The sequence below is a fragment of the Taudactylus pleione genome, unplaced genomic scaffold (assembly GCF_031769625.1).
Source record: "Taudactylus pleione unplaced genomic scaffold, aTauple2 ptg000006l, whole genome shotgun sequence".
Classification (NCBI taxonomy): domain Eukaryota; kingdom Metazoa; phylum Chordata; class Amphibia; order Anura; family Myobatrachidae; genus Taudactylus; species Taudactylus pleione.
The window spans coordinates 2,906,932-2,933,034 of NW_028284409.1; the positions used below are offsets into that span (position 1 = coordinate 2,906,932).

Sequence of the window (26,103 nt, forward strand, 5' to 3'; positions counted from 1 at the left end):
ATTGTGGTTGACAAGTAACCATGTGCTTATAGAAAGCCATAAACCACAGGAGTGCATTAAAGTGTACACCGTGCCTTATGCTTCAGTGATGTTACTTGGTCCTAGTAATTTAATAGGCTGAATGTTGGTTCTGCCTCCACTGCATATAAGCAACAGGTACACTTTAACGATCAGATCTACAGGATCTATAGACTACAGTATCTGCATTTAGTTAAGTGGTCAACAGTTGGATTTTGTGATCTTGCTAAGTAACTGCTCTTCATTAGGCCAGCCATATATCATTTATTCAGCAGCATATTGATCATTTTTAATCATTATTATGGAAAATTTTGTTTGGTTTGATGCTAAGAATAGTATGAAATACTCAAACGACATATATACATGTCACGTGTTTCCTTTCCTCCCAGTGGATGAAAACAAATAATATACATATTCACATATGTGTATTTATTTTCATGTTTCCATCTCAACATATATTCCACTTGTCAGTATTTTTGTTATGGGTACTGTACAGCACAATGTGCTAAGTATATAGGGTTGGTTGGTTTGCTGTGGTACAGTCACTTTCAGATAATTTTCCTGCACTAATAGTGTATTATAATGAAATTGTTATGGGAGAAGTGTTTTCCTTGCAGTTAGTGACGTGAATGATCATCTTGGAGATTTTTTTCTTATGTAACAAATGGCCAGAAACCTTTATATAGAACATAAGCTGAGTTTGTACATTGATTGGAGATCGTCCGTGCTCTATCCCTAAATACTTGCTCTATGTCCTGCTGCCTCATGGCGTCATGCCGTCTTTTTGCTACTTATGTGGAGAAACACTTTAACATCGTTTCTATAGTCTGTATTCCAGGAAGGAACATTTCTGATGCTGCTCATTTCTATATGGGAGATATATCTTTCCAAATTGTATATTACTAATGAGAACAACCCATTCCCCCGTAAACAAGTCTTTGCATACATCTTGAAGTATTTACTTGGTTATATGATTTCCGTAATGATTCTACAGTTCATGCAGTAAATAAACAATGTCCTTTAAAAAAGCATGTAATGAAATATCTGTTTGTCAGTAAATACGTTCATTTAGGTAGATAATTGGTCATTAGTCTCAAATGAAGTCCTGTGTACATTGAACATAAGAAGCTAAGTACAGTGTTTAATAGCCTTAATGTAGTGATTCAGACCTTGTATTAATTGGTTGTCTTCAGGCAGGTTACAGAAGATATAAATAGACTGCTTATTTTAAATAAATAACTACTAATTTTTTCAGTAGTTACTTAGGTTTTTTTTTGCATATTTACGCATACATTTAATCTCTAGTAAAGCAGCATTTGTGTACGTGTGTAGGGATGTGCGCCAGACCATTTTTGCTGAATTTGGATTTGGCTCGGATTCTTCGTCCGGATTTGCCAAACCGCCGTGACTGGTTTTGGATTTTGATTTTTTTACAAAAATAGACAAAAAAAGCTAAAATCACATAATTTGGGCTTTTTTTTTTGTTCCTAAAGTATTATTAACCTCAATAACATTAATTTCCATACATTTACAGTCTTTTTAGACCACCTCATAGCTCACAATATTGTTTTCACCATTATTGGCCAAAGGCTGGAGTGAGCTGGCTGATTACTAAGCGACAGAGCAGGGGCACAGACACCGCAGTTTAAAGCGCATCTATGAAACATTGCCACTCACTGCCACTCACTACTGAGTCACAGTGCTTGTGTGTTATGGACACACAGAGGGCTATGACCCAACGAGTTACAGTGCTTATATACACAGAGGGCTATGACCCAAGGAGTCACGGTGCTTGTATACACAGTGGGTTACTTTTTTAAACTTTTTTTTGCACACACCGCCACTTTTGAGTCTGGACACTGCCACTTACTCAGCAGAGTATAGCCCAGCAATACATCAGCGTGCAATGTGCCCCCTATACACAGTCACATAACAGCACCGCCACTGGAGTCTGGACACAGGCTACTACAGCCACTTTAATAGCAGAGTAGCGCAGCATACATCAGCGTGTAGTGTGCCCCCTACAGTCACTTAACAGCATCAACCACTAGTCTGGAGTCTGGACACAGCCAACTAAATGCAGAGCTGTGCGCAGCGTGCGTGCCGACAAACAAATGGCGCCGAGTCCCGGTAGCGGCTACTTATATTAGAACCAAGTCTCGCGAGAATCCAATGTCAGGAGGATGAAGATTGGCCTCGAAGTGGAATCCGAGTCAGATGAGAACACCCGAGCAGAGGCTCGGGTGGACCCAGACTCCACATGTTTGGAGCTGTTTGGATTCCACAGAATCCAAACCGCTCATCCCTAGTGTGTGTGTGTGTGTGTCTGTGTGTGTGTGTTATATATAATTATATATACAAATATAATCAGGGCCGCAACTAGGATAATGCGACCAGTGCCATGGCACAGGGCACCGCAGGGCAGGGGGTGCTGTTTGGGCCTGTCAATTTTCCTGTTTATTATCATTCTCACTTGTAGCTTCCTCTTCTTTTATCCCCAGCATCTCCTGGCTTCCCCTGTCACTTCCCATGGCCCATTTTCAGGTGCACTATCTTATGTCCCTATTTAAAAAATGGGGGGGGGGGCACCAATGCTCTCTCTGGCACAGGGCACCAAAAATTCTAGTTATGCCTCTGATATCGTATGCAAATCGTACAGTGTGTGGGGGGGCCTTAAAACTGAATATTCAGATCTTTGCTATGGTAACAAAACACATAGGGCCTGATTCAGACCCGGGTCTCGTCGCAAGCCCGATGGTCTTGACCATCACGGCCGCTCTAAAATCAGGAAGGACGGCCCTGATTCAGAGCGAGCGCTCTGTCAGAGCGTCCGGCTCTGAATCAGGACCATAGTTCACAGCTAATTTGCCTTGCCCCTGTAGCTCTTTTAAAAGGTGAAGTATTACTACCCGCTCCATTATAGACAGCAGAAGCTTCTCACACATTGTTAGGTTTATGCCTCTAATAAGATCTAAAATAATGTAGGAGGGGGCAGTTTAGGGATTTGAGGTGGAAGTAGTGGCATGCCCTGGTGTGGTCACCCTATTAGCCTACTTACCTACTTTTGAAAATTAATTTCAGGGAGATTATAGTTGGGAGTAGAATGCACCGCGAGGGGGCATGTCATGCTCTGCCCAAAGGCGTGTCTAACTCCAGCTATGGTCGTATCTATTGCCACTTGGGTATCCCCTAGGAAGTCGGCAGAAATGCAAAAGAAGTGACTATTCTACCGGGGGTGCGGTCGGTCAGCCGAAAAATCTGGAGCCTCCTGCGACTTCCGGGAGAGTTGGCATATATGTTGTAATTTGATGAAGCTCTAGTGAGGTGTGTGGGTGGTGGTGCTAATGTTTATCACTATAGAGCAGAGCTACTATATGATACAATTGTGGAAGTAGAAGCTTGGTGCAGGTTCCAGCAAATCATTGGCCACATACAATCTAATTTTTGGCCAACTTGGTAACTTTATAATAAAATGTTATGACATTAGAAAGTAAGGGGGAGATGTACTAAGCCTTGAAAAGTGATAAAGTACCAACCAATATGCTCCATACTGTCATGTTACAGGCTGTGTTTGAAAAATGGCAGTTAGGAGCAGATTGGTTTGTATTTTATCGCTTTCCACTTTATCACTTTTCAAAGATTAGTAAATCCCCCCACCCCCCCATGTGACAATAACCCCCTCTTTCAGGGATCATTCTGAGCAATTGACAACTCAGTCTGGTTCTGCTTCTGTTGAAAAAGTTATGAATTACTCATCTTTGTTTACTTTATATAAAATGTGGATTTTTAGGAACCTATTAATCAATTTGAGAAGAGTCCTAAATCCATCTGTTTTCATTGGAGATGGAGCTTCTCTCTATTAATCAACCCTTACAATGGGAATCACCAGCAATAGTTATTCAAATGGGGAAGTTAGAAGGGATGATAAATTACAGATATAGGGACCCATTCATCAACTTTAAAATAGCGGTTTTATGGATATTTTTCCTTTTAATTACCGTTTTTTTTTTTTAGTATTCATTAACGCAGGAGATCTCACTGATATCTCCTGGTTAAGTGGATCTGCGTTAATTTCCACACTCCCCATGCTTTATTATGGGGATGTAGAAATTAAGCTATTCATCAAATTATGAAAATTACTACATTCCACTCTCAGGTGGTGTACAGCGGGATAAACTTACCTGCTTTCAGCTGGGCAGGTCCTCCTTCAGCTCGCTCGAACGCTCTTGGTCCCTTAGGCTCCGGCTGTGTGTTCTCCCCGCAATGCTGCTGCTGCCGGGCATCGCCTCCTCTCTGTTCCCCGATGGCACTTGTAAGTGCTTCTTCAATTAACTGTTTATTTACTATAACAGTTAAATAGAGAAGCACTTACAAGTGTCACCGGGGAACAGAGGGGAGGGGAGACGCTGCCCGGCAGCAGCGGCATCATGGCGGGGAACACTAAATAAAGTTATATTTTAAAAAAAAAAAATCGACAGGTCCCTCTGTATGGCCATCCTGTCTCCTTGTAGCTGCTGGGGCCGTCTGGGAGGACATGGTCCGCGGTTGCAGCCCGACAGGCGGCCGGGTAGGTGGTGGTGGGGGTGTGGGGTGCAGGAACATAGAATTTTATGTTCAACTACCGCGCCGCTTCTGTGAACGTAACGGTGCATGCGCAGCATTGATTACAGCTGCGGTAAGGTAGAGTAGATAGGGAAAAGTATCTATTTTCCGAAGAGCGGGCATCGCAAAAATGACAGCTTTTCGGAATAGATACTTATGGAGAGGAGGAATGATGAATTCCTCCTGTAATTAGGTAGAACTCCATGCAAGTTCTAAACCTAATTACCTCCATCGATTTATTAGCAATGATGAATAGGCCCCATAGCATTGATGCAGACTCCTAAAATAAATGTAGCCCACACCAGTGTTGATTGCAATATATTTGATTGAGACATATAAGTTTGTATTAAAAACTCCAATGAAGTTTATTTGTGGGGACAGCATCTTGGCAATTTCACAGTAATGAATATGTATTTGTATATATTTTTTATTAAAAATGAAATCCTATAATTGTCTGTGTTATAGTGTAAACATATTTAGGACATCTAAGCTTGCTGGGTGTCCTGGAGTGCATTGATCAAGGGCAAGTCTTGACATTCCCTGTCACGTTGCTAGTTCAGTCATTCCTATCGCTTTTGAGAGAAAGTTAAGGTAGTAAGTTTGTTTTTGAAGTTACAAACTTTTTATGAAGTTCATTGTTGGCTTGGAAGATTTCAAATCTTGGAAGCAGACTCCTCATTATTAATGTTCCTTGTGTTCTGTTCAGCTTATCTGAGTCAAATACCTTTGCTTGATAAAAGGTACACTGTACCTTACATAAAACAATACAATTTCTTTTGTTCATTAAATGTGTCTAGCTGTGCTACAATTTACTTTCGTTTGAGCTTTGTATAGTAAGTTTATTGAAATATTTACTATAAATGCAAAACATTTCCAATTAAAAAATCTAAACTTGTACTAGCATCAGATTTCTATTTGTTTAATTGTTCATTGTGCTTAATATACATAAGTAATGACAGTTATGGACTCAGGATTGTCATTTCCAAGATTTTGATGTCTGCAGTAGAGTTAGATAAGAACAAGGTGACCTAGATAAGCATACAACTCTGCATGCAGGCGAATGTACGCATTTAGTTCTGTGTACGGACACAGAAGCAGTTACGGCCTACTTGTGTTTAACTCTGCATCAATCCCAGCAGCCATCCCTAAGTGTAATGAGCAAGTAGGTCCTAAGGGTATGCAGTCGGGAAGCCGGCGGACCTAATCCCGACAACAGCCAGCTTCCCGACTGCTTAATCCCGGAGAGGGTTAAATGACAGGTGTCTAAATCTTGATGCCTGTCATTTTACCGGCGCCCGGCATCCAGATCGAAGTGAAGCCGAGCGTGGACAGCCGCGTGGGGGGGAGGGTTAGGTTAGGGGCTCCCGGGGGGGACTTAGGGTTAGGCACCCTCCCGAGAGGTTAGGATTAGGCTGGGGGGAGGGAGGATTAGGTACCCCCGGGGGGGGATTTAGGGTCAAGCACCCCCACCCAGGGGACTTGGGTTTAGGCGGCGGGGAAGGGGGAGGTTAGGTTTAGGCACTTAGAGGGGGGATTAGGGTTAGGCACTGAGGGGGTAGGTTAGGGATAGGCACCCCTAAGGGAGGGTTAGGGGATAGCAAAGGTTAGTGAATACTTACCTGGGGATGATTGGGATTTTCATCCTTGTCGGGCTGCCACTGTTGGGGTTTGAACCGCCAGCCAGGGGTCCGGCGGTAAATCCTACCGATTCCGTCCTAAGAGATCTCTAAGGTCCCTAACATAGCCTTCTCTTTTATACCCATGATGACAGCTCTGATTATGTTAATCATTATGTTTACTGTAACAAACAGTACAACAGACACAATAATGGTTTGTAAACTTGGGAAAAGTCCCCTCATAGTGGTACAGTTTCTGGACACTTTTGTTGAAGTGTACATCTAGCACCAGAAATATTACAAATGCTCAAGGAATTTAGGTTATCTGATGTAACAAATACATAAATAAGAGACAATGTTCCTTTGAGATAATTTCCAACAGAATCATGCCGAGCAATGTAGAGGCCACAAAAAATTATTAGCTGAGACTTGAACTCCAGTTACCATGCTTCATTAAATAAAACCTCTTGAAACAAGTGAAATATGCTTAATCTGCCTTTTAATGAAGGTGACCACTAAATGTTTTGCAGCTAAATGTGATGCAACATTATGCTAATTCTTGCATAATTACATTGGGGCTGATTCCAAGTCGCACACAATGTGGCCTCATTTTATGCTCCTAAATAACAGTGGATCTCTGACTGTATTCAGAGCAGAGTTGCCTACAATCCCGGATCCTGCGAGAGAGTCCCATTTCAAGCTCTAATCTCCCGCTGCCCTGCATTGTAAATCAAATCCCCTGGATTCTTTGGATTCTTCACTGCAGCCAGGGGACCAAGAAGAGATTTCTGGGCAAGGACAATGATTTGCTCTAGTCACTATGACGTGCTCGGGCTCATCAGCCTCTTCTTTCCACTCTCAGCAAATCCTTGTTGGACCTCCAGCAGGATAAAAGACAGCTTGCCTGACCCCTGTGATCATTGTCTTCTTATCTCAACGTCTGCTGCTGTTGCTAGTGTGAGAGAGCTGTGGCTGATGATGAGAATTTTTTTTAGTACTATTTAGTTAAATATACTAAAAGAACAATACAATAAAAAGTTTTAAAATCCATTTTTTACCAAAAGATGATCAATTAAAAGTAAGTCTGTAATTTCTTATTATATGTGGTAAACCAACATTATTTAGGTGACATTCAAGAGTAGTTGGTTAGCCATCACATTTATCGTATATTGTGCTGACCTGCGAAGAAAAGATATATCACAGCGAATAGTTGAAAACAAGAAATCCAGTATTGCCGGCAGCAAAGTTAGTATCAATACTTGCAACATTTCCCAAAATATATTTCTACTAATGTTATTAAGAAATATCTACCTCAATGGTGCACACAAATTACATTACCAATCTCCCTGGAACTAGTTTTCAAAAGTAGGCAAGTATGATCCAGAGTTGGTCGCATCTGTACGGCTGCACCGCCCCTATCCATCTGCTTTAAAGGTAGCAGTCATCACTATCATTGTGCTTTTACAAAAGCTTTATACCTAGTACACAGGGTACATCTGAAACAGCTGGTTCTCTGGGTATACTCACCACTGGATTTAATGTAATTCTGCATACATGCCAACTAAGTGTCCTCAAATACTTGGCCTAGCTGTGAACGCACGCCTGACGCCCAGCTACAAGTGGGACTCCAGCTGAGATGTGTGTGACTTTGAATCAGAATCTTCTGCAAACAGACTTGCGTGCAGCCCTGAGTCAGCCTCACTGTTGGCAATGGATTTTTTTTTTCATTTCTGTCTGTTCTTATTCCTGCCAATCTACAGTTTGTGTGGAGCAAATTGTGACTTAACTTCCCTGTCTGTGGATTATGGCTGCAATTTAACATATAATCATACACCTGGTGTTCACAATTAAGAGTCTTAAATTTGTTTTTCTTCAAGCCTGTAGGTTCTGGTCACTTTTTACTTGTGAATAGTAATCTGCTAGCTCAGCAGTGCGTTAATGCTGAATATTCCTATTTAAGCGACTACTAGAGCACATTGTTTTTGACAACCAGTTCATTATGCAACCTTGATGCTGTTCAAGTTTTGCATGTCTGTATTGGCTTAGATTATTGTGATCTGTTTAAAGTAATAGTATGTTACTTCTATACTGAAAAGTTCATTCCATAAGGGCCTCTAGCACTGGTACCCACCTTAAATCTCATTTGTTTGCACCACCATCGATCAACTTCAGTGCATCCCAAATATCATTGCACTCATGTTCACGGGAGTAACTGTGTGCTTAAAATGCATTAATCATTAAATTTTTTTATCATTTCTGTTTTAATTATTTTGTTCTCTTTAATAGTTTTAATTTTAGCATGTAATTTGATTATGATCCTTTTTCAAGAAGTCAACTTATTTGTGTATACACATTGTTTTGCAGCTAACATGTATTTTATGTTGATTTGCATGGCAACTATGCTTATTGCATGGATACATTTATATGCTAACAAGTGACATGTATATGAAGAGAATTCTATATATATTTTAAGTGCTCATTGTTTTATTTTTTTTCTTCTTGTGCTGCTTTGTTGAATGTGGATGGTTCATGCTTTTCATTCACCATTGCTTCTCTTTCCCCACTGTTTGTGATTTGCTTACCAGGAGGAGCTACTATTCTTACTCCTACTACCTGTAAGTAGAAAATGGCCAACTACTTTATTTTGGTTATTAACACTTACTCATGATGCCGTATCCCTTTAACATTAAATACAGCAGATCAATATTAACAAAGCTCTAATTGTTAGATTTGTGTTTCCTAAATAATGACTTTGTGGGTTATTTGACTATTGGCTCTATGGCTATTGCATCACAGAAGTTACAGTTCAGCAACAATTGGAGCATTGGTGCTGCCTGTTGTAGAACAACGAGCACCATCTGAGCTTGCTTTATTTGTTCTTAGAGGGATACTGTATTGGATGTGTCACAAGCCACTAACACTTTATTGCACGGTCTATGTTTTGTTTTGTTTTTTCCCCATAACAAATAAGTGTCTGCGAACCTTATAGATTTAGGGTGATGATACAGTCATGGGATGAGTTATAACAAGTTACACAGTCATTGGGATCTTTTGCTGGTGGTTAATTTGGTGCTGTGATTACCTTTTCTGTCCCTATATCTAGTTGGGAAGAGTTTAGAGATTACATTCTTGTATTAGTCAGTGCTCTCTGTTGATATTGTTGATGTTACATAGTGGTGGGGGAAAAAAAACAGGAATTTCACCAGAGATGGGATCTTTGTAAGTATTTTAGAAAGAGCTGCTTTACTCCACAGCTCTAACTGAGACGGAGGAAAGCAAAATCATGTGCTTCAACTTAATCCTTCTTGGTATGCCCACAGTCAGGATATATTTAATAATAGTGTCATCCTGTCATTGCTCCTGTGTGTTATTGAAATATAATATTTATTTTCATTGCCGAAGTTAATTGCCAATCAGAGTCAGATTTGGGGCCAGATAGCTGGTACCTGCGAATGGGCTAGGCACCGAATTTGAGACATCTGCAGCATTATTAGGCCACTGACCAACCATGAACATTTCCTCTAGTTAGATGGGAAATCCATCACTGGTGGAACCCTCCCACATTCCAGTGCTCTAGGCTTCAGCCTGTTCATCCCACTGGTTGATCAGGTGCTGATTCTTGGCAACTTTGCTTAATGCACACAGTATTGAAACCAGGCTACTTGGTGGTGATGTTACAGTACAGGGACAGGTACAGGTACTGGATAGTTCTGCTGCAATTAAAGCATGCTGGTCAATGTATTTTTCTGCCACTTACATTGTTATAGTGTTTAGTCCCTCACTAGAAACACATTCTAGTATTTCTACAATCATGTTAAAGAGACTGTATTTCTTGTTCAAGTTTTGGCATTGCTTTCAGATATTTTAGAAGTATTATAGTTTAATATGGTATTTTAATCACCGGACACAAATTGCCTTGTGATTTTTCAGTTTATAGTACAGACTTATTTCTGGATCTAATTACACAAATGGTGATTCCATAATCTAATTTCAAATGGCACACTTGTCTGAAAACTCCTATCTTTAACTTACCACCACCACCAAAGCATTTCAATTTAATAAGCTGGTGAATGGTTTAAATTTTAATAAATAAATAAATCCGCTTTAGAGAATAAGCATAGCGCTAAAAACTACTTGGGTGAAAAGATAAAAGCTCTGCAATATATCTAGAACACAGACAGGCAGGGCTCTTATAATCTTCATAAACACAGCTAGCAAGTTCTTCACAATGGAGTCTCCTAAGCTGGGTTACACTCTGGAGCGATGGGCATTCGTTCCGACATTGGAACGAATCTCCTTGGATTGCCCGTACACACTTGAACGAGTTAATGAACGCCGGAATGTTCACTGTTCCATCCTTCATTAACATACAACAGGTCATTAGCAATATCGCTAAGTTTGATGTGCAGCAGAGAGCACAATCGCCGGTACACACTGAGCGATGTAGGTGATTTGACGTTAGGAAAAGACAAATCGGCCTGACATTGCTCCAGTGTGTACCCAGCTTTAGTTAATCAATGGATTGATACATTACAGAGGGACTGGTACCTCTTTCACACCGTATTGCGGGGTTGCACCTGGGATTTTGAACCCAGGTCTATCCCAGGTGCCACCCGGCTGAGACCCCTTTCAGACTGGCACCCGAGCCGCCAGCTCTTACTATGCTATGAACGGGTCACACCAACCCGCATTGACACATAATAGGAAGAACCTGTGTTCAACCCTGCTCGTTACTCCGGTTAAAATGTTGGGTCGCTTGACCTGGGTAATTTCAGCTTGGCTTTTTCACACCAAGCCAGTGGTTCTCAAACTGTGCCCCGCGTTACCCTGGGGTGCCTCAGGTTGGTCTTCCAGCACCAAATCAAATTCTTTATGGTCAATGTAATGTAAATATGTGCACAAACAGAAGCACAAACCAGTCCACCACTATATAACCAAACCTAAGGATGACAGGTAAGCACAATTTACTTCACTGTACTACACTACATTTGTTTCTGAATTTCTCAATAACAATCTTTTGACTGAGGGGTGCCGTGAAAACAATGCTGATACACTAGGGCGCTGTGATTCAAAAAAGTTTGGGAACCACTACACTAAGCAATAACCCGAGTTATTGCTGGCAGTGCGAAAGGGGTATTAGTAGCAACATATAAGGGACCTGTATGAGTGTGTAATTACTGTCTCTCTGACATACTATCATCATATTTGTTTAGATTGGGGGTTAAAGAAAGCATTCATTCAGACAAAAGAGCAACTACCTGGTATGTATCAGGAGGCAGTTTGCTTGCTTTGTACACTTACAAAAAATATTTGCAAGCTATAGGGTCAATTAATTTAGGAACAAGTTTGTTTCATGAAACTTGCAGACATCGCATGAATTAGTAGATTTTTGCCCTTTTTATAAATGCTTTCGAAAAAGGATACCAACCAAGCATTTCTCAGCACATTAAAGTCTTTCCAGCATTTTGGGGTACAGAAAAATATACTTTACAATAAATAATAATAAGTTGGAAAAAACACTGTTACATCTTAACTGCAAGTTCAACAACCCCATCAATTCAACACCTCCACACACCTGTCCCACATCATTCAACCCATTATTGAGCTATTTAGAGAAATTCACCTGAAAACTGTCGTATTTATTGGCCAAATAATGCTATTTAAACCCCTCTAAGTGCACGATTATTCATTGGGATGTCCTGACATTTTTACCTTACAATAAAGATTTCCCCTACCTTTTCACCTGCTCAGGAGGTGCGCACTTAAAACCCGAATTTCCTCTGAAATAGCAATGCAAGTTTGAAATTGAATTGTAAATGGAATTTGAAGTTCGAGTGACGTGAGATCAGCTCGCAGGATCCTTTGTTCCCATTAAAGTTTCTCATATGATGCCACTTGCATTTAATAGGGCAGTATTATAAACCAGGACACATTCAGTGCATTAGCTATATATGAAATGAAATTCCTTGGCTGAACCTGACGTAATATGTTAGGGAAAAAAAACTTCTTAACTCAACAGTCATTTGTAGTCATTAAAAATATATTGCTTCATAACATTTACTGCAGAAACTATTTGCAGTAGTTGACCTTCTCCCCTGCCATTTCTCTTTCAACTGCTGAGAAGCTGGTCTGGTTACCTGATAAAAAGCCATTTCTCCCATGTTGAGTTAATGTCAGATATAAATTGGTTATTGTGTTCTATTATATTACAGAAAAAACATTCGTGTTCAGTGCAGAATAAACTGATGCATATATAATGTGTGTGCATTAATCTATCTATATAGAGATATAGATACAGTATAGGAGTATGTGTATACACACACACATATAATATATATATATTAGGGGTGTGCACCGGCCACTTTTTGTGTTTTGGATCTGGATCTTTCTTCGTGTTTTGGATCTGGATTGGTTTTGCCAAAACCACCCTTCCGTGTTTTGGGTTCTGGGTTTTGTGTTTTGGATCTGTATTTTTTTGAAAAAAAGCATAAAAACAGCTAAAATCACAGAATTTGTAGGTTTTTCTGCTCCTATGCTATTATTAACCTCAATAACCTTAATTTCCACTCATTTCCAGTCTATTCTGAACACCTCACACCTCACAATAGTGTTTTTATGTCCAAAAGGTTGCACCGAGGTAGCTGGATGACTATGCTAAGCGACACGAGTGGGCGGCACAAACACGTGACCCATCTAGGCGTGAAACTGCAGTGGCAGACAGGATGGCAGTTTGAAAAACTAGGCCCCAAACTGTACATAATGCAAAGAAAAAAAAGAGGTGCAAGATGGAATTGTCCTTGGGCCCTCCCACCCACCCTTATGTTGTATAAACAGGACATGCACACTTTAACAAACCAATCATTTCAGCGCCAGGGTCTGCCACACAACTGTGGCTGAAATGATTGGTTCGTTTGGGCCCCCACAAAACAAGCTGGCAATTAATCTGTCCCTGCACAAACTGGCTCTACGGAGGCAAGATGTCATCCTCATCCACCGATTCCTCACCCTCTTCAGTGTTGTGTACATCCTCATCCTCACAGAGTATTAATTCGTCCCTGCTGGAACCACAGGTCCCTCTGTACGTTCTGGAGGCTGGTCTCCCTGGAAGAGTTGATAATTCATTTTATGAACATCATCTTCTCCACATTTTGTGGAAGCAACCTCCTACGCCTTTCGCTGACAAGGTTCCCGGCTGCACTAAACACTCTTTCGGAGTACACACTGGAGGGGGGGCAACTCAGGTAAAATAGAGCCAGTTTGTACAGGGGCCTCCAAATTGCTGCCAGTACAGGTACGGACTGTCTGACATGCCTACTTGGATGCTGTCACCGATGTAATCCTTTAACAGACAGACGCACGCTTGTCGCTGCTGCTTTAAGGATGCAGGTGCGGCTACAGCCCACACAATTCACAAAGACAGAAAAAAGAAGAAGAATATTTTTATTGTTTGTGTAGCACACTTTGAGGGTGTCACCACCCTTTAACAGACAGACGCACGCTTGTCGCTGCTGCTTTGAGGATGCAGGTGGAATCTAGACGGGATTTGGAACCGAGGACACACTACCTCCATCAATTGTCTAAATCCCACTGCACTAATGGCGGATACCGGATGCACGTCTAACACCAACATAGCAGTCAAGGCCTCAGTTATACGTTTTGCTTCAGGATGACTGCTGTCGTACTTCATCCTCATCGCTAGGGACTGTTGGAGGGTCAATTGTTTAGTAAAAGTAGTGATGTTCCTACTTCCTCTCTGGGATGTTGAACAACTCCCAGCAGCAGCAACAGCACTAGGAGGAAGTGGTTCTTGATCTTTCCCTATTTTATTTTTATCGGAGAAAGTTTGGTCCTCCATTTATGTTATATTGATATATACGTGCGGCTAAAGCGCACACAAACACAGAAAATATTTTTTTATTTTTGCTGGAGAGTAGTGCACTTTGTGGGTTACACCACCCTTTAAGAAATGAGCCAGCCGGCTCTTTACTTATGGGACACAGGCGCACGCTTGGCGCTGCTCCTTTGTCGATGCACGTACAGCCACAGTGCACACAAGTCACAAACACAGAAAATATATATTTTTTTGGTTTGGAGTGTACTTTGGGGGTTACAGAACCCTTTAACGGTCAAGCCAGCCGGCCCTTTACTTATGACACAGGCGCACGCTTCGCACTACTTTGTTGATGCACGTGCGGCTACTGCGCACACAATTCACAAACACAGAAAATATATTACTTTTTTAGCACTTGGGGGGAGCACCCCTGATGGACAGAGCACCCCCTGGACAACACTACAGCACCCCTTTAGGACTGGGACACTGCACAGGACTTTGGAGTGGACACAGCCCCTATGGAGAACTGACTGCACAACACAGTCCAGCCTGCCCCTATGGACTTTGAAGTAGTGGACACAGCCCCTATTAACAACAGCAGCACAGCACAACACAGCCAGCCCCTATGGACTTTGAAGTAGTGGACAACAGCAGCACTACACTACACTACACTACACAGCCCTAACTCCCACCCTCCCTCTTCACTGTCCACAGCTGAGTGAGAAAATGGCGCCGTCGCGGGTACCTTATATAGGATCCAAAACCCGCGAGACTCGGAAGGCGGGATGATGACGTTTTGCCTCGATTTCAAATCCGAGTCAGGCGGGAAAAGTCGAGCCTGATTCGGATCGGACTCGGATCGGGGGGGTTCGGATTTCAGAAATCCGAACCCGCTCACCCCTAATATATATAATATATAGTATTTTTATATTTCATGGCCACAAATTTGCAGATGCCCTTGCTAACTGACAGGCAACTCAAGCATGTAGTCTCTATATTCACATATTAACAGTAAAATGGGTCTTACTGAAGAGCTCAGTAACCTTCCAAGTGGTACTTGTCATTGGTTGCAACAAGTCAATTTGTTAAATGTTTACTATGCTAGAGCTGCCATGTCAACTGTAAGTGCTGTTCTTGTGAAGTTGATACAACTAGGAGCAATTACAGCTTATAGGTCCCATACATTTGCGATGGATTCCTCTTTCTGCCGGGGTCAGGGAATCGGGGAAATCCGACATGTTAAACAATCTCGATTCCCCGATTTCAATCCGAAAATGGTTGGGATTTTTAATATTTTGAATTTCCACAATTTCCCAATGGATCAGTGATGTCCGCTGATCAGCATTTTTGATTGCCGGTGGGGATTTGCGGCGCTGACGTATGGCCCACATTAGGTGCAAAGTGCTTTGTTGCACCTAATCTCAGAGAATTGTATCTTTAAGATCTAAATTGTGTACACAGTAAAAAGTCTGGCTTCATCTTGCTAGCTGCACTCATACCCTGAGTTCTCAGAGCTCCAAGTGTGCCTCTGTACCCTTATTAAACTTATCAACATCTTCAGAGGCATCACTTTTACTCAGCCAAGTAACTTTTATAGAGGTCAATATGCTTCTCTATATCAACCTCACAATCAACCTCAGAAAGATCTGCATTAGCTGGCCTAGGATGAAACCTAGGGGATAACTTGGACCCGGAGAAGTAGGCTCTTATTAGAAAGGCTGTGAAATATTACATCTGTGTCTGGATTATGGAAAACACCCATAAAAAATTATACAGATTGTATCTTGTACCCACCCAACTCTTTGCCATATTTCTCACAGTATCTGACTGCTATTGGAGACATTGTAGGCTTCAGGGCTTTCTGGCTCACATGTGGGTTCTGCTTGAAAATTAGACCTTATTGGTATTATGTCCATAGCTTTATTTTCACTATAACTGGTTTACATCTTCCTTCTCATTTATCATACTCTTGTGTAGGTTGCTCCCTATCGTACCTAAACTGTAACATATATTGATCCGCATTATACTGTGTTGCAAGCTGTTCTATTGCTGGTCACTGGGAAAAGTGGAGCCTCCTTTTAGTATATTAATTAATTTAATTTGGCTCACTTACCACCTAGAATATATCACAAGCATTCTACATGAGTGACTCAGCAGTGTTTGATCCCTATAAGGCCCCGAGACACAACCGAATTTCAAAAGTTCTCTTGATTCCTGGGAGTTTTCGGAAGGCACACCCACCCTACCTTTTACTCCCCATCCCTTCCCCTCTGTCCTCCCTTTACGAACATCCCCTCCTTTTGCTCCAAGCCCTTTGCCTACTGTTTTTTTCCTATTTCCCCTACTCTTTGTTTTGGTCCTAGTCTCTCAACTGCTTGATTTTTGTTTCTCTTAGCTTAGCTTTTGTTTATTGCCTATTGCTCATCTTTTTATTGACAATTGTTGATTGTTGCACCTTAAGTTACTGTTATCCCTATTTGTCTTTTCTTTCTGCATTCTAACCTTGTATTAATTTCAAAATTTCACTGAACATGTTTAAAAAAAATAAATAAATCTCCTAGTCTTTCTCGATGGCAGCATGCACTACACTGTGCCAAACTGACTCTGGAAGCAACGTTAACCCAAGAACTATTCATCAAGAGCTTCATGGATTGGGGTTTGATGATTTTGCACCCACATACAAGCCTCAGATCACCATGAGCAATGTCAAACTTTAGCTGGAGTGGCGTTGGCGTAACTCACACTGCCATTGGACTCTGGAGCAGTGGAAATGCTGTCACTGGAGTGACAAAGTATACTTCTCCATCTTGCTGTCTGGCTGATAAATCTGCATTTGGTGGATGCCAGGAAGAAGTTCCCTGCCCAATGTATAGTGCCAACTAAAGTTTGGTTTGGGAGGAATACTGGTCTTGGGCTGTTTTTCATGGTTTGAGCTTATGTTAAATGAATCTTAATGCTACAGTACACATTGATATTTTAGAGAAATGTGTGCTTCCAACTTTTGTGGCAGCAGTTTGCAAAGGGTAATTCTTATTTCAGCAATAATATTGTGCACAAAGTGAGGTCCATCAAAAACTAGTTTTGTGTAGAAGAAATACCATGGCCTGCCCAGAGCACTGACCTTAACCTTGTTGGATACTTTTGCGATGAATAGGAACTCCAACTTTGAGCCATGCATTATTGGCCAACATCACAAATGCATTTGTGGCTAAATGTATGCAAATACCTCCAGTCATGTAGTAGAGTCTAGTGGAAAGTCTTCCCAGAAGAGTGTAGACTGTTATAACATCATGAGGGATCAACTCTTTATTATTGCCCATCATTTTGGAATGAGATGTTCATCAAGCACATGTGTGTGAGGTTTGAGTTCCACATACTTTTGGCCATATAGTGTTTTGGTTTTTTTTGTAACTATTTTTAGCTCCTTCTGTTTGCCCTATAAAATCTGGTGGCCCTGAGCCCAAATAATCTGCTGATAGCTGAAGTGTTTTGTAGTGGTGAGGTTGATGTCCTCTTTTGTCCATGTCACTGGCTGCTCTGTTTTGTATAGCAGTGAGTCGTGGAACGCACACTTGCTGTGATAGCTGGTTCATGGATAGGAGAACTCCCGAGAAACAGAAACTGTGTGCTGTAAACAGAGCCAGCAAAAAACAATTTGGTGCTCTTGCAACATTTTAGCTGGTGCCCCTTAAATGATGAGGAGGAGGTGGGCCGGTGTGGTGTCGTGCCTGCTTGGCATTTTCCTGGAGCAATGGTGCACTAGATATTTGACTATAAGCCTGTGACTTTTTCAAATATATCTGTAGTTTGTAGAGTTCCTTAAATATAGGATTCAGAAATGTGAGAATATTACCATTCTTTGAGATATAAAACCTTTTAATATAGCTACTTATGCAAAGTTGGACATAATTTATACCATAAACATAGAAGCAGCAGGTATGTTTAGATGCCTGTGACTGTTCATAATATATCACACGCTAGTGGCGTAGAACTGCAATGGGATTTCCTCATAGTGTGATCGCAGATTGTGGAGAAAACATCACTGTTTAAATAGAAATGATACGCTGCTCTTTTCTCATTTACTTTGGATTGCTGTAAACTCCAAAGTTTTTTCCATCTTAATGCAACAGGGAAATACATCTCAGTCTGCATGCACTCTTGAGTAGGCTATGTGCATTTTGCACTTTCATGTTGAATTTTGTCCAACTCTACATGAGCCCAATAGTATTTTAAAGCTACAACAGACATATTTAGATCTTAAATGCCTTGCCATACAGTTTAAAGATAGTAGGGGAGAGGTATCAAACCTTTGAGAGAGAAAGTATAGAAGTTGCTCATAGCAATCGGCTTCTAATTGTCATTTTATTGGATGTACTAGATAAATGATAGCTATAAGCTGATTGGTTGATATAGGCATCTACTTTATCTCAAAGGTTAGATACGTTTCCCCTATAATGATTAAAAAAGGCAATATATGATTGTCAAATAAGTAAAAATACACCCAGATCAAAATCTGTTTATTGCTCAATTTTGGCCCATATTTACCTACTTTTAAATTGTTCTACCTGGATATGGAAGTAGAGGTGGGAAGCATGGTACACTTTACTGGGAAATTGGGCAGCATCCAGGAGGCTGCTCTACGCTCTTGGTAGGTCATGCAAGCTCCACAAAATTTAGGAGTCATCTGGGCATCTTGGGAAAATAGGCAGCTATGAATTTGGCACCAATCTCGAGATGGAGGTTATATAATTTCCCCACATCTCCATAGTTTTTGTATGTGTTGAATAATAACAATTTTAAACCGAGTGCAATCGTTGTGTCTCTGGAAAACAAAAGATCCCACTGGGGTCAACCTTTTTTTATAGGATTTGTTTATTTTTTTACTTTGCATAAACTTTAGATTACTATTTTTGTGATGAACACTTGGATTAATGCTTTTATTACAGACACTCTAAGCTGATACACATAGTGGTTTTTGAACCCCGATGTATTTGCTTCCCAGCAAATATACTCTTATAAGACTTTTCTACTTATTCTTTACTTATTACTGATTTATATGTCTAATATTCAATGTGATATTTCCTTTTTGTGATCTAAATTGGGTACATAAATGATCAGTTTTTACATGATCAGTATCTCCTAGTGCTCTGGGGCAGTCAGTTACCTACAGTGTTTACCGCGCAGGTAAAGCTCTGGGTTTAACTCCCGGAGCTATTAGATTATTTGTCAATTTCCCTGTGTAGTAAACCCACGGGTTACACACTTTAACCCATAGATTCCGTGTCAAGTGCTGGAATCCCTGGGTTACCCCACGCATTAAGCCCAGAGGGTGCATTAATCCACGTTAAGTGCACCCTCTGGGGCTTAACGCAAGTGGTAGCAATTTAATAGCTATGAGCTTATTGAATTTGCCTCAGAGTGATATTCACTACTGTTGTTCAGTATTGATGTTTTGCCCATCGTATAGTCATTGAATTGTGGTGCAGAGGGGGCCCGCACCGCTCAACCTGCACCCATACTTTTTTTTTCTTATACTTAGGTTTCCGATCACCCACGGAGTAGCGCTACAGAAAACACCTGGAAAATGGCCGCCACGCCCATTTTCCCAGTGTTTTGCGCTTGCGCAGTAGACTCCGGGCACACACTAGTTCACCGCTGCTATCAGTTCGCTGACAGCAGCCAGGGAGAGAGGAGGGGACCCCGGACGGGGAGTGAACACGGGCCCCCTCCTCTCAATACGCCCCTGATTAAACATCAAGTAGTATACACAATAAAATATTGTTACATAATGAAGTTTTGTCCTATTGGTGACTGACATTGCTCATTCTGTTCCTTCTATCAGCCTTAGTATTGAGATATTTATAGATAGAGATGATCTGCTGTCAATGGTGAGAAGGTGTGATTTGTAGGACCTTCCTGTCTGTTCTGCTTAGTTTAGATGAATCATTCATAAACCTGCTTTTATACTCCGCTAGTAAGATAATTTACAAGTAATCTCATTTAGGGCCTTGTTGTTTTTCACATATGTGCATTATTTCAGATTTGTATGTGCTGGTGTAATTTTTGTTCATGCAAACTGTGTCATAAATTTCACAAACAAAATGCATTGCTACGTTCCAGCATCATGGAGGCAGGAGGCAGAAACAAATGAATAAAATGTGTTTTAAACTTGAATGGTATTGGGTAATGGACACGTTTCTGGGTGAGGTGGCGGCAAGCTTTTTTACACATTTGTTGGTGACCATGAACAAATACTCTTACTAAACACCTCAATTTAAATGGGGACTCCTCTGCTTTGTCTGTCCTAGCCTGGGCATAGCACTTTGTTTCAAATTTATTATGAAGTTTTAAGCCATGCTATATTTTGAATGCCATTGGCTGGTTTTGAATGTTGGCACACTTGCAGAATTCATGATCTCTTCATGTGGCTCAACTTTATTTTAGGTTTCTTTTGACATCCAGATTTATTTTCCTATTCAAATAGTGGACATTTAACTATTTTTCCTTGCAGTAAACTGGCCAAGAAACGCAAGGATGCCATGGGTAATGCGCGACAGGAAATGACGCATATGGTGAATGCAATGGATAGAAGTTATGCTGACCAGAGTACTCTGCATGCAGAAGATCCACTGTCAATCACCTATATGGACTCTCACAACTTCAGTCCCAGATGTAAGTATTCTCAAAGCAAAGGAAGACGCTAAATCCATGCAAATGTTGTCTTCACTACACCTGAAACACAATTGGCCATTATCAACAGACTATACCATTCACAAATATATATTTAAAGTGTCCCATGCCATGACGGAACTTAATATTGTTGCCTTTTGTGCATATTTTTTATTTATTGAAACTTAGTGCAGGTGATTGCTATCCACTACAGTATCTCCAGCTTTGGTCTTTGATCGCACACGCTATTGTCCCTTACTGTTTGTACACAGGCATTGTAGTGTGCATAGGAAAAAACTGCCACAATCACAGGTTTATCAGCTCTTATAAGATCATTTATCCTTTTACAAACATATTTCTGAATAACACACGCTTGCTCTTCTGTAAATTACAACGTGTATGTTATGTTTCATGATACTTTTGGCTAGTAAGACTCTTAGGTTAAATCGAATTTCCTTAGGTTCTTTCTGTCACTAAAGTCATGATAAAATGTCAGAATCTACTGTGTAATCCATGTATGGATTATTATAGTATTGCCTATGATGCTTTTTTTCTAGTTTGATGAGCACCTTTAAGCTCTGTTCAGTTAGGTTTTAGACATGCTCTTATTTGAATATGTATAAAATGAGGGCAACATATATTTGGTGATTCAGTCCTATTTAATCTTTGTAACACTGACCTGTGTCAATTCAACTCTTTGCTAATTTGTGTTTTGGGGCCATTTGCACATCTGATGTCTATGGTGCTGCTGTCTGTGACCATATGATAACCATTTGTAAAGACTTATTGCTGTGCAAAGGAATTTAAAAAAAAAAAACAAATCTCATGTCAACCAAAGGATATATATTGAATGTTATGTAACATTATGGTAGTATTGTAAATTATTTTCAATCCCTCTTTTGTGGCATAACCAGAATGTTTTAACCTCTATCGATCACAAAGCACAGCTGGTAAAATGAATACTATGGAAATGAAAGTAGTTGTAGAGCATATTACAGTGTCACTCCCAAGTTATATCAAGTGCTCAATGATTGGATACTTTTACTGTGATATGTCCAACATAATCACCTAAAGATGGAAGGTCCTGTAATGCACTGCTAAGTTATGAAAATATGGAGGGTAAGGAAGTAAAAGATGTGGATTTGTAGAATTGCCCGTTTAACTTAGCAGTCCTTACTATATATGGTCACAAGTTGAATAAGAGTGTAGCACTTTACTTAAGCTACACACACAACGATGTTAGTTACCAACGATTTTCGTTCAGATTTTCCCTTGAAAAAGTCAACGAAAATCGTTCACTAAAACTCGTTGGTTACTAAAATAATGAACGATTTTCAAAAACGATGAACGATTTTTTAATCATGCATACAGTGAATGGAAATCGTACATCGTTTATCGTTCATTCTGAACAACATGAACGATTATCTGAACGAAAATCGTTTGCTGGACTGTCGGAATGGACGAACTACAAACGTGAACGCGCATGAACGACTATCGTTCATCGTTCAGCTTAAAAAGATAAACAATTTTACAAACGATTTAACGATAATGACGTTGTTATAGTTAAATCGTTCAAAAAATGTTAAGTACGCACCTTAACTGTTTAATATCAGCTAGTGCGAATCAATTATTTCTATATAGTGCAAACACCTGTTTAACTGCTAATTTAAAATGTCACTTTCTGCTTTATTGCATTATCTGCTCCTTAGTTGCTTCTTTCATACATATCTTACAGGAATGCTGTGATTGGCTGATCCAATTCTCATTGATATGCTAAATCATTCATCTCTCCCATCAGCTTATAGAATGCCCCATTTTCCCACAATTAATGCATGTTATTTAAAGAAGCTGAAGCAAGCACATGCATTCTTATTTGGTTTGTCCTGGAAGCAGCAGGCAAGCCATGGGTATATATGACACTTGATGAAAGTTTATTAAAAACCTCAGTGCTACTACCCCTGACTAAATGGAACCCCATTTGCCCAGAGCATATAAGTTTGTATAGGTTAGTTCGGTTCAAGCCTGAGTTGGTCTTCTCACGCAGGTCTCTTATCTATTTTATATCAAAATTGTCTGCGTTTTCGGATTAATTCAACCTCTTAATAGCAGTTGATGTATTGTACTTATATTTATCTATGTATGTCTGTTTTCCAACCGCCCAAACTGGAGGTAATGTGTATTTTCATGAGCTTTGTTTTCCTGCAGTGCCCAATGATCCACTTGTGCCGACTGCTGTGTTAGGTGAGGACCTAGTCTGGCATCATTTCCCGTTCACGCATGAATGATCTTGCTGCATGTGTCTCACAAACCTTTATCTGCAGTTAGTCAGCAGAAAGGTGTTTTCAGTCTACAGAGATTTGTAAATGAATTTGAGCCAAAAGCTGCAAATACGTGAATATCTGACACCCTTGCAGTTTGACGGTCCACACACAAGTTCTTTAGAGCAGTACAGGAGATCTTTTTGCTGGACAAGTGTATCTATGCCATGTATAGTATAGATCACTATATGCACACAATGTACAGCAACCATTCATGCTTCTAATTCCATTCATATTTAGTATTAGCGCTACACTTACACCAAATGACACAGGACAAGATTACATTTGTTTGTGTACTAGACCTTTGCACTGTGCCGCTCTTTACCCCACCTTCCAGTTACACCCAGCAGCACTATGTCCAATTGATGTATGATAAGTTATCATGGATTTTATACTGTAGTTATTATTCCAACAACTTGGATACCATAAGTCTGACTTACTGTATGTAATTCGTTGTCCATGGTATCCAGAGAGTCGCAATTGTTTCTGACTACAATTTTCATATTTATCTGGAAATCTATACATTCCAATCTTCTACAAATCCAGTGTTCTGCCTGTGAGCTTCCAGTGAGATAGGGGGAAGAAGTGGCTGAAGAAGGCAGAAAACATCACCTGGAAGTGGAACATGTGCTGGAGGTCCAGTTATATTTAATCATAGGTTCTGCTGCCATAAATAACATAAGTAAACAGCTTCCCACTGCAGCCCTCAATAAGGTCCATCCCCCTACCCGCCTATAATACCATGCCCAGGGTAAATGAAGACCAATCATCAAAAGAAAAATGTGGTTTAGAAGAAAATTTGAGCTGACACTGACAGAGCATGCTCAATCTAGTCCTGCCACTCTGGCATGGTACTTGTAGAGCCAGCCCAGAAATCTGGGTTTACATACACATTCAATGGCAGATACGAAGAACTGCTTCTAGCACAAAGATTTAAAGAACGTATAGAGAAAAATTACAAATTAAGGAGGTACTGAGAAATCCAGCATACAAAACAGGAGACGTGGCACATTGCAGCTGTTCATACTGTATATACATAAGATACTAAGAGATTAAACCAGAAAAAAAGTAGTGCTGTTTAAGTGCCCAATAATCAAATAACATGGCAAAGAATGTTATATTGCCCTTTGAGAGCCTAGAAAATTATAAATCCTATTGGCCCCCACTGATATGGCATCCTTACACCATATATAGAATATGTGCTGTTGAGCCTTCTATGAGCTGGATATAAGTAATTACGTTATTAGTGGTTTTATTAGATTAATGCTTACAACTGAATAGTTGTACAACTAATAACAATCTGTTACCTCATGCTTAAATCATAATATACCATGCTTGCATTCGGAATATGAGTTTTGAAAAATATGTTACTGTACCAAATTCATACCCCTGGACTATCCTCTCTTTTGAAGGACTGTCCATCTTTTGGACCACGATCCAACTTGTCCTAAATGTAGGTACTTATAGTAGACTGCAGCTTAAATTAATTGTACACAAAAGACTACTGAGTCTTTGAAGCCAAAGTGCATTGCATTGTATTCTGTTATTTGAAATTGTGGGAATGAAGCAAATTTATATTTGGTTTACAATATGGTTGGTTACAAGTAATACCAGCAATACACCGACAACTTACTGTATACATCGGCCAGTGGGCTCCCTGTAGCTATGTGTTTGCACATTCTTACACGACTGACATATTGTTTAAACAAAGGAATATAGGTAAACTGAACACGTTCTGTAAAATAGGTAGTGCGAGATTACATCTATTGTTTCTTTGAGCATCCTGCTTTTGTAGACAGTACATTATTTCAGGTTACATTTTCTATTTCATGCCTCTGATACACCTTTTTTCCAATTATCTCTTCCATGGTAAAAGCTTATCCAGAAATAAACATACAATATCAAGCTATTTCAAGCGATTTATTTTCATCTGGATAAAACAACAAGAAAAATATGCTCTCATAAAATGACTACCAGTAGGTAACCTGGTTACACTTACTGTGAACCCAAAACACATTTATATTCAGGCGGAAGGAATAGGCATTATCCCCTGACTTATTTTTTTATTTCAGTGTTAAAAACAAAACAAAAATAAAGTCAAATTGTAGGCTATGAAATAATGTATTGTAATTTTCAAGTACTCTATAGTTTTTATACCCATTGCTGAAAACATAACGCCACAAAGGCTTAGGGGGGGTGTTGTGCTGAATAGATGATGGATTATGGCTGTAAAGGACTAGGCTTCTGTACTATTAATGTTTCTAATTTGCCTATTGCCATTTTTTATTTAAAAAAAAAAATCCTTAACGAAGAAAAATATATACATGACAATGTTTATGTAATAGTGTTATCAATCTGGATACTATTTTATTCTGAAGTAAAGAAATTGGTATTGGTACATAAAATCATAAGTTAGGGAAATTAAAAAATAATAGTAATAATAATTTGCAAGTCATGATAAAGAGACATTTAATTGTCATTTTTTGCAAGCTCCTGTTTCTTGCACCTTACAATTTTCATATTGCGTTATAATTCCATTTGCGTAATATTATTATTTTATTTTTTTAACTATTCTGTAATTTTACAATAGTTTCTCTTTTTTTTTAATCTGCCCAACCTTTCTTAGATTACATCCTCTTTCCCTATTTGGTATATTGCATTTTTGTACATTTTCTTGTAGAAAAACTTAGTTACCTGCTGCTGTTATTACTTGCTTTATGTTAGATAGGCTTAGTTTGCATGGCTGTATTATCCATTTCAACCATCCCTGCAAACCATAAACATACATTTGTCAAATGCAGTCTGACTTTGGTTTAAGACAAGTATTTTAATGTATAAATATCTTTTTTATCCCTGCTGCTCTGGTGCAGTGCCAATCACTGGTAAGTAGGAGGGCAGATGAGTCTAGTACACTTAGTTTCTATTGTTTTAAACAGTTCACTTATTTTGCATTTCTGCTTATGATATTGCCAATAAAAGAGCTAGTCTTTTTTTTAAATCTTATTTAGAGGTGCTACTATGTTTGAGGCAAATGCCACCCTCAGCGTCT

General features: G+C 39.9%; 1 protein-coding gene across 7 annotated transcripts in view; it reads left to right on the forward strand.

The window, feature by feature from the left end:
• Nucleotides 1-26,103, forward strand: part of PTPRK (protein tyrosine phosphatase receptor type K) — a 437,401-nt gene that overhangs the window by 359,725 nt on the left and 51,573 nt on the right. For 4 of the 7 annotated variants that reach the window (XM_088452079.1, XM_088452086.1, XM_088452092.1 and 1 more), the window contains exons 15-16: nt 8,822-8,851; nt 20,579-20,739. In XM_088452079.1, the coding sequence (XP_088308205.1) occupies nt 8,822-8,851; nt 20,579-20,739 (191 nt within the window). The remainder of the gene's footprint in view (nt 1-8,821; nt 8,852-20,578; nt 20,740-26,103) is intronic. The other 3 variants (XM_088452101.1, XM_088452102.1, XM_088452103.1) reach the window with 1 other exon arrangement.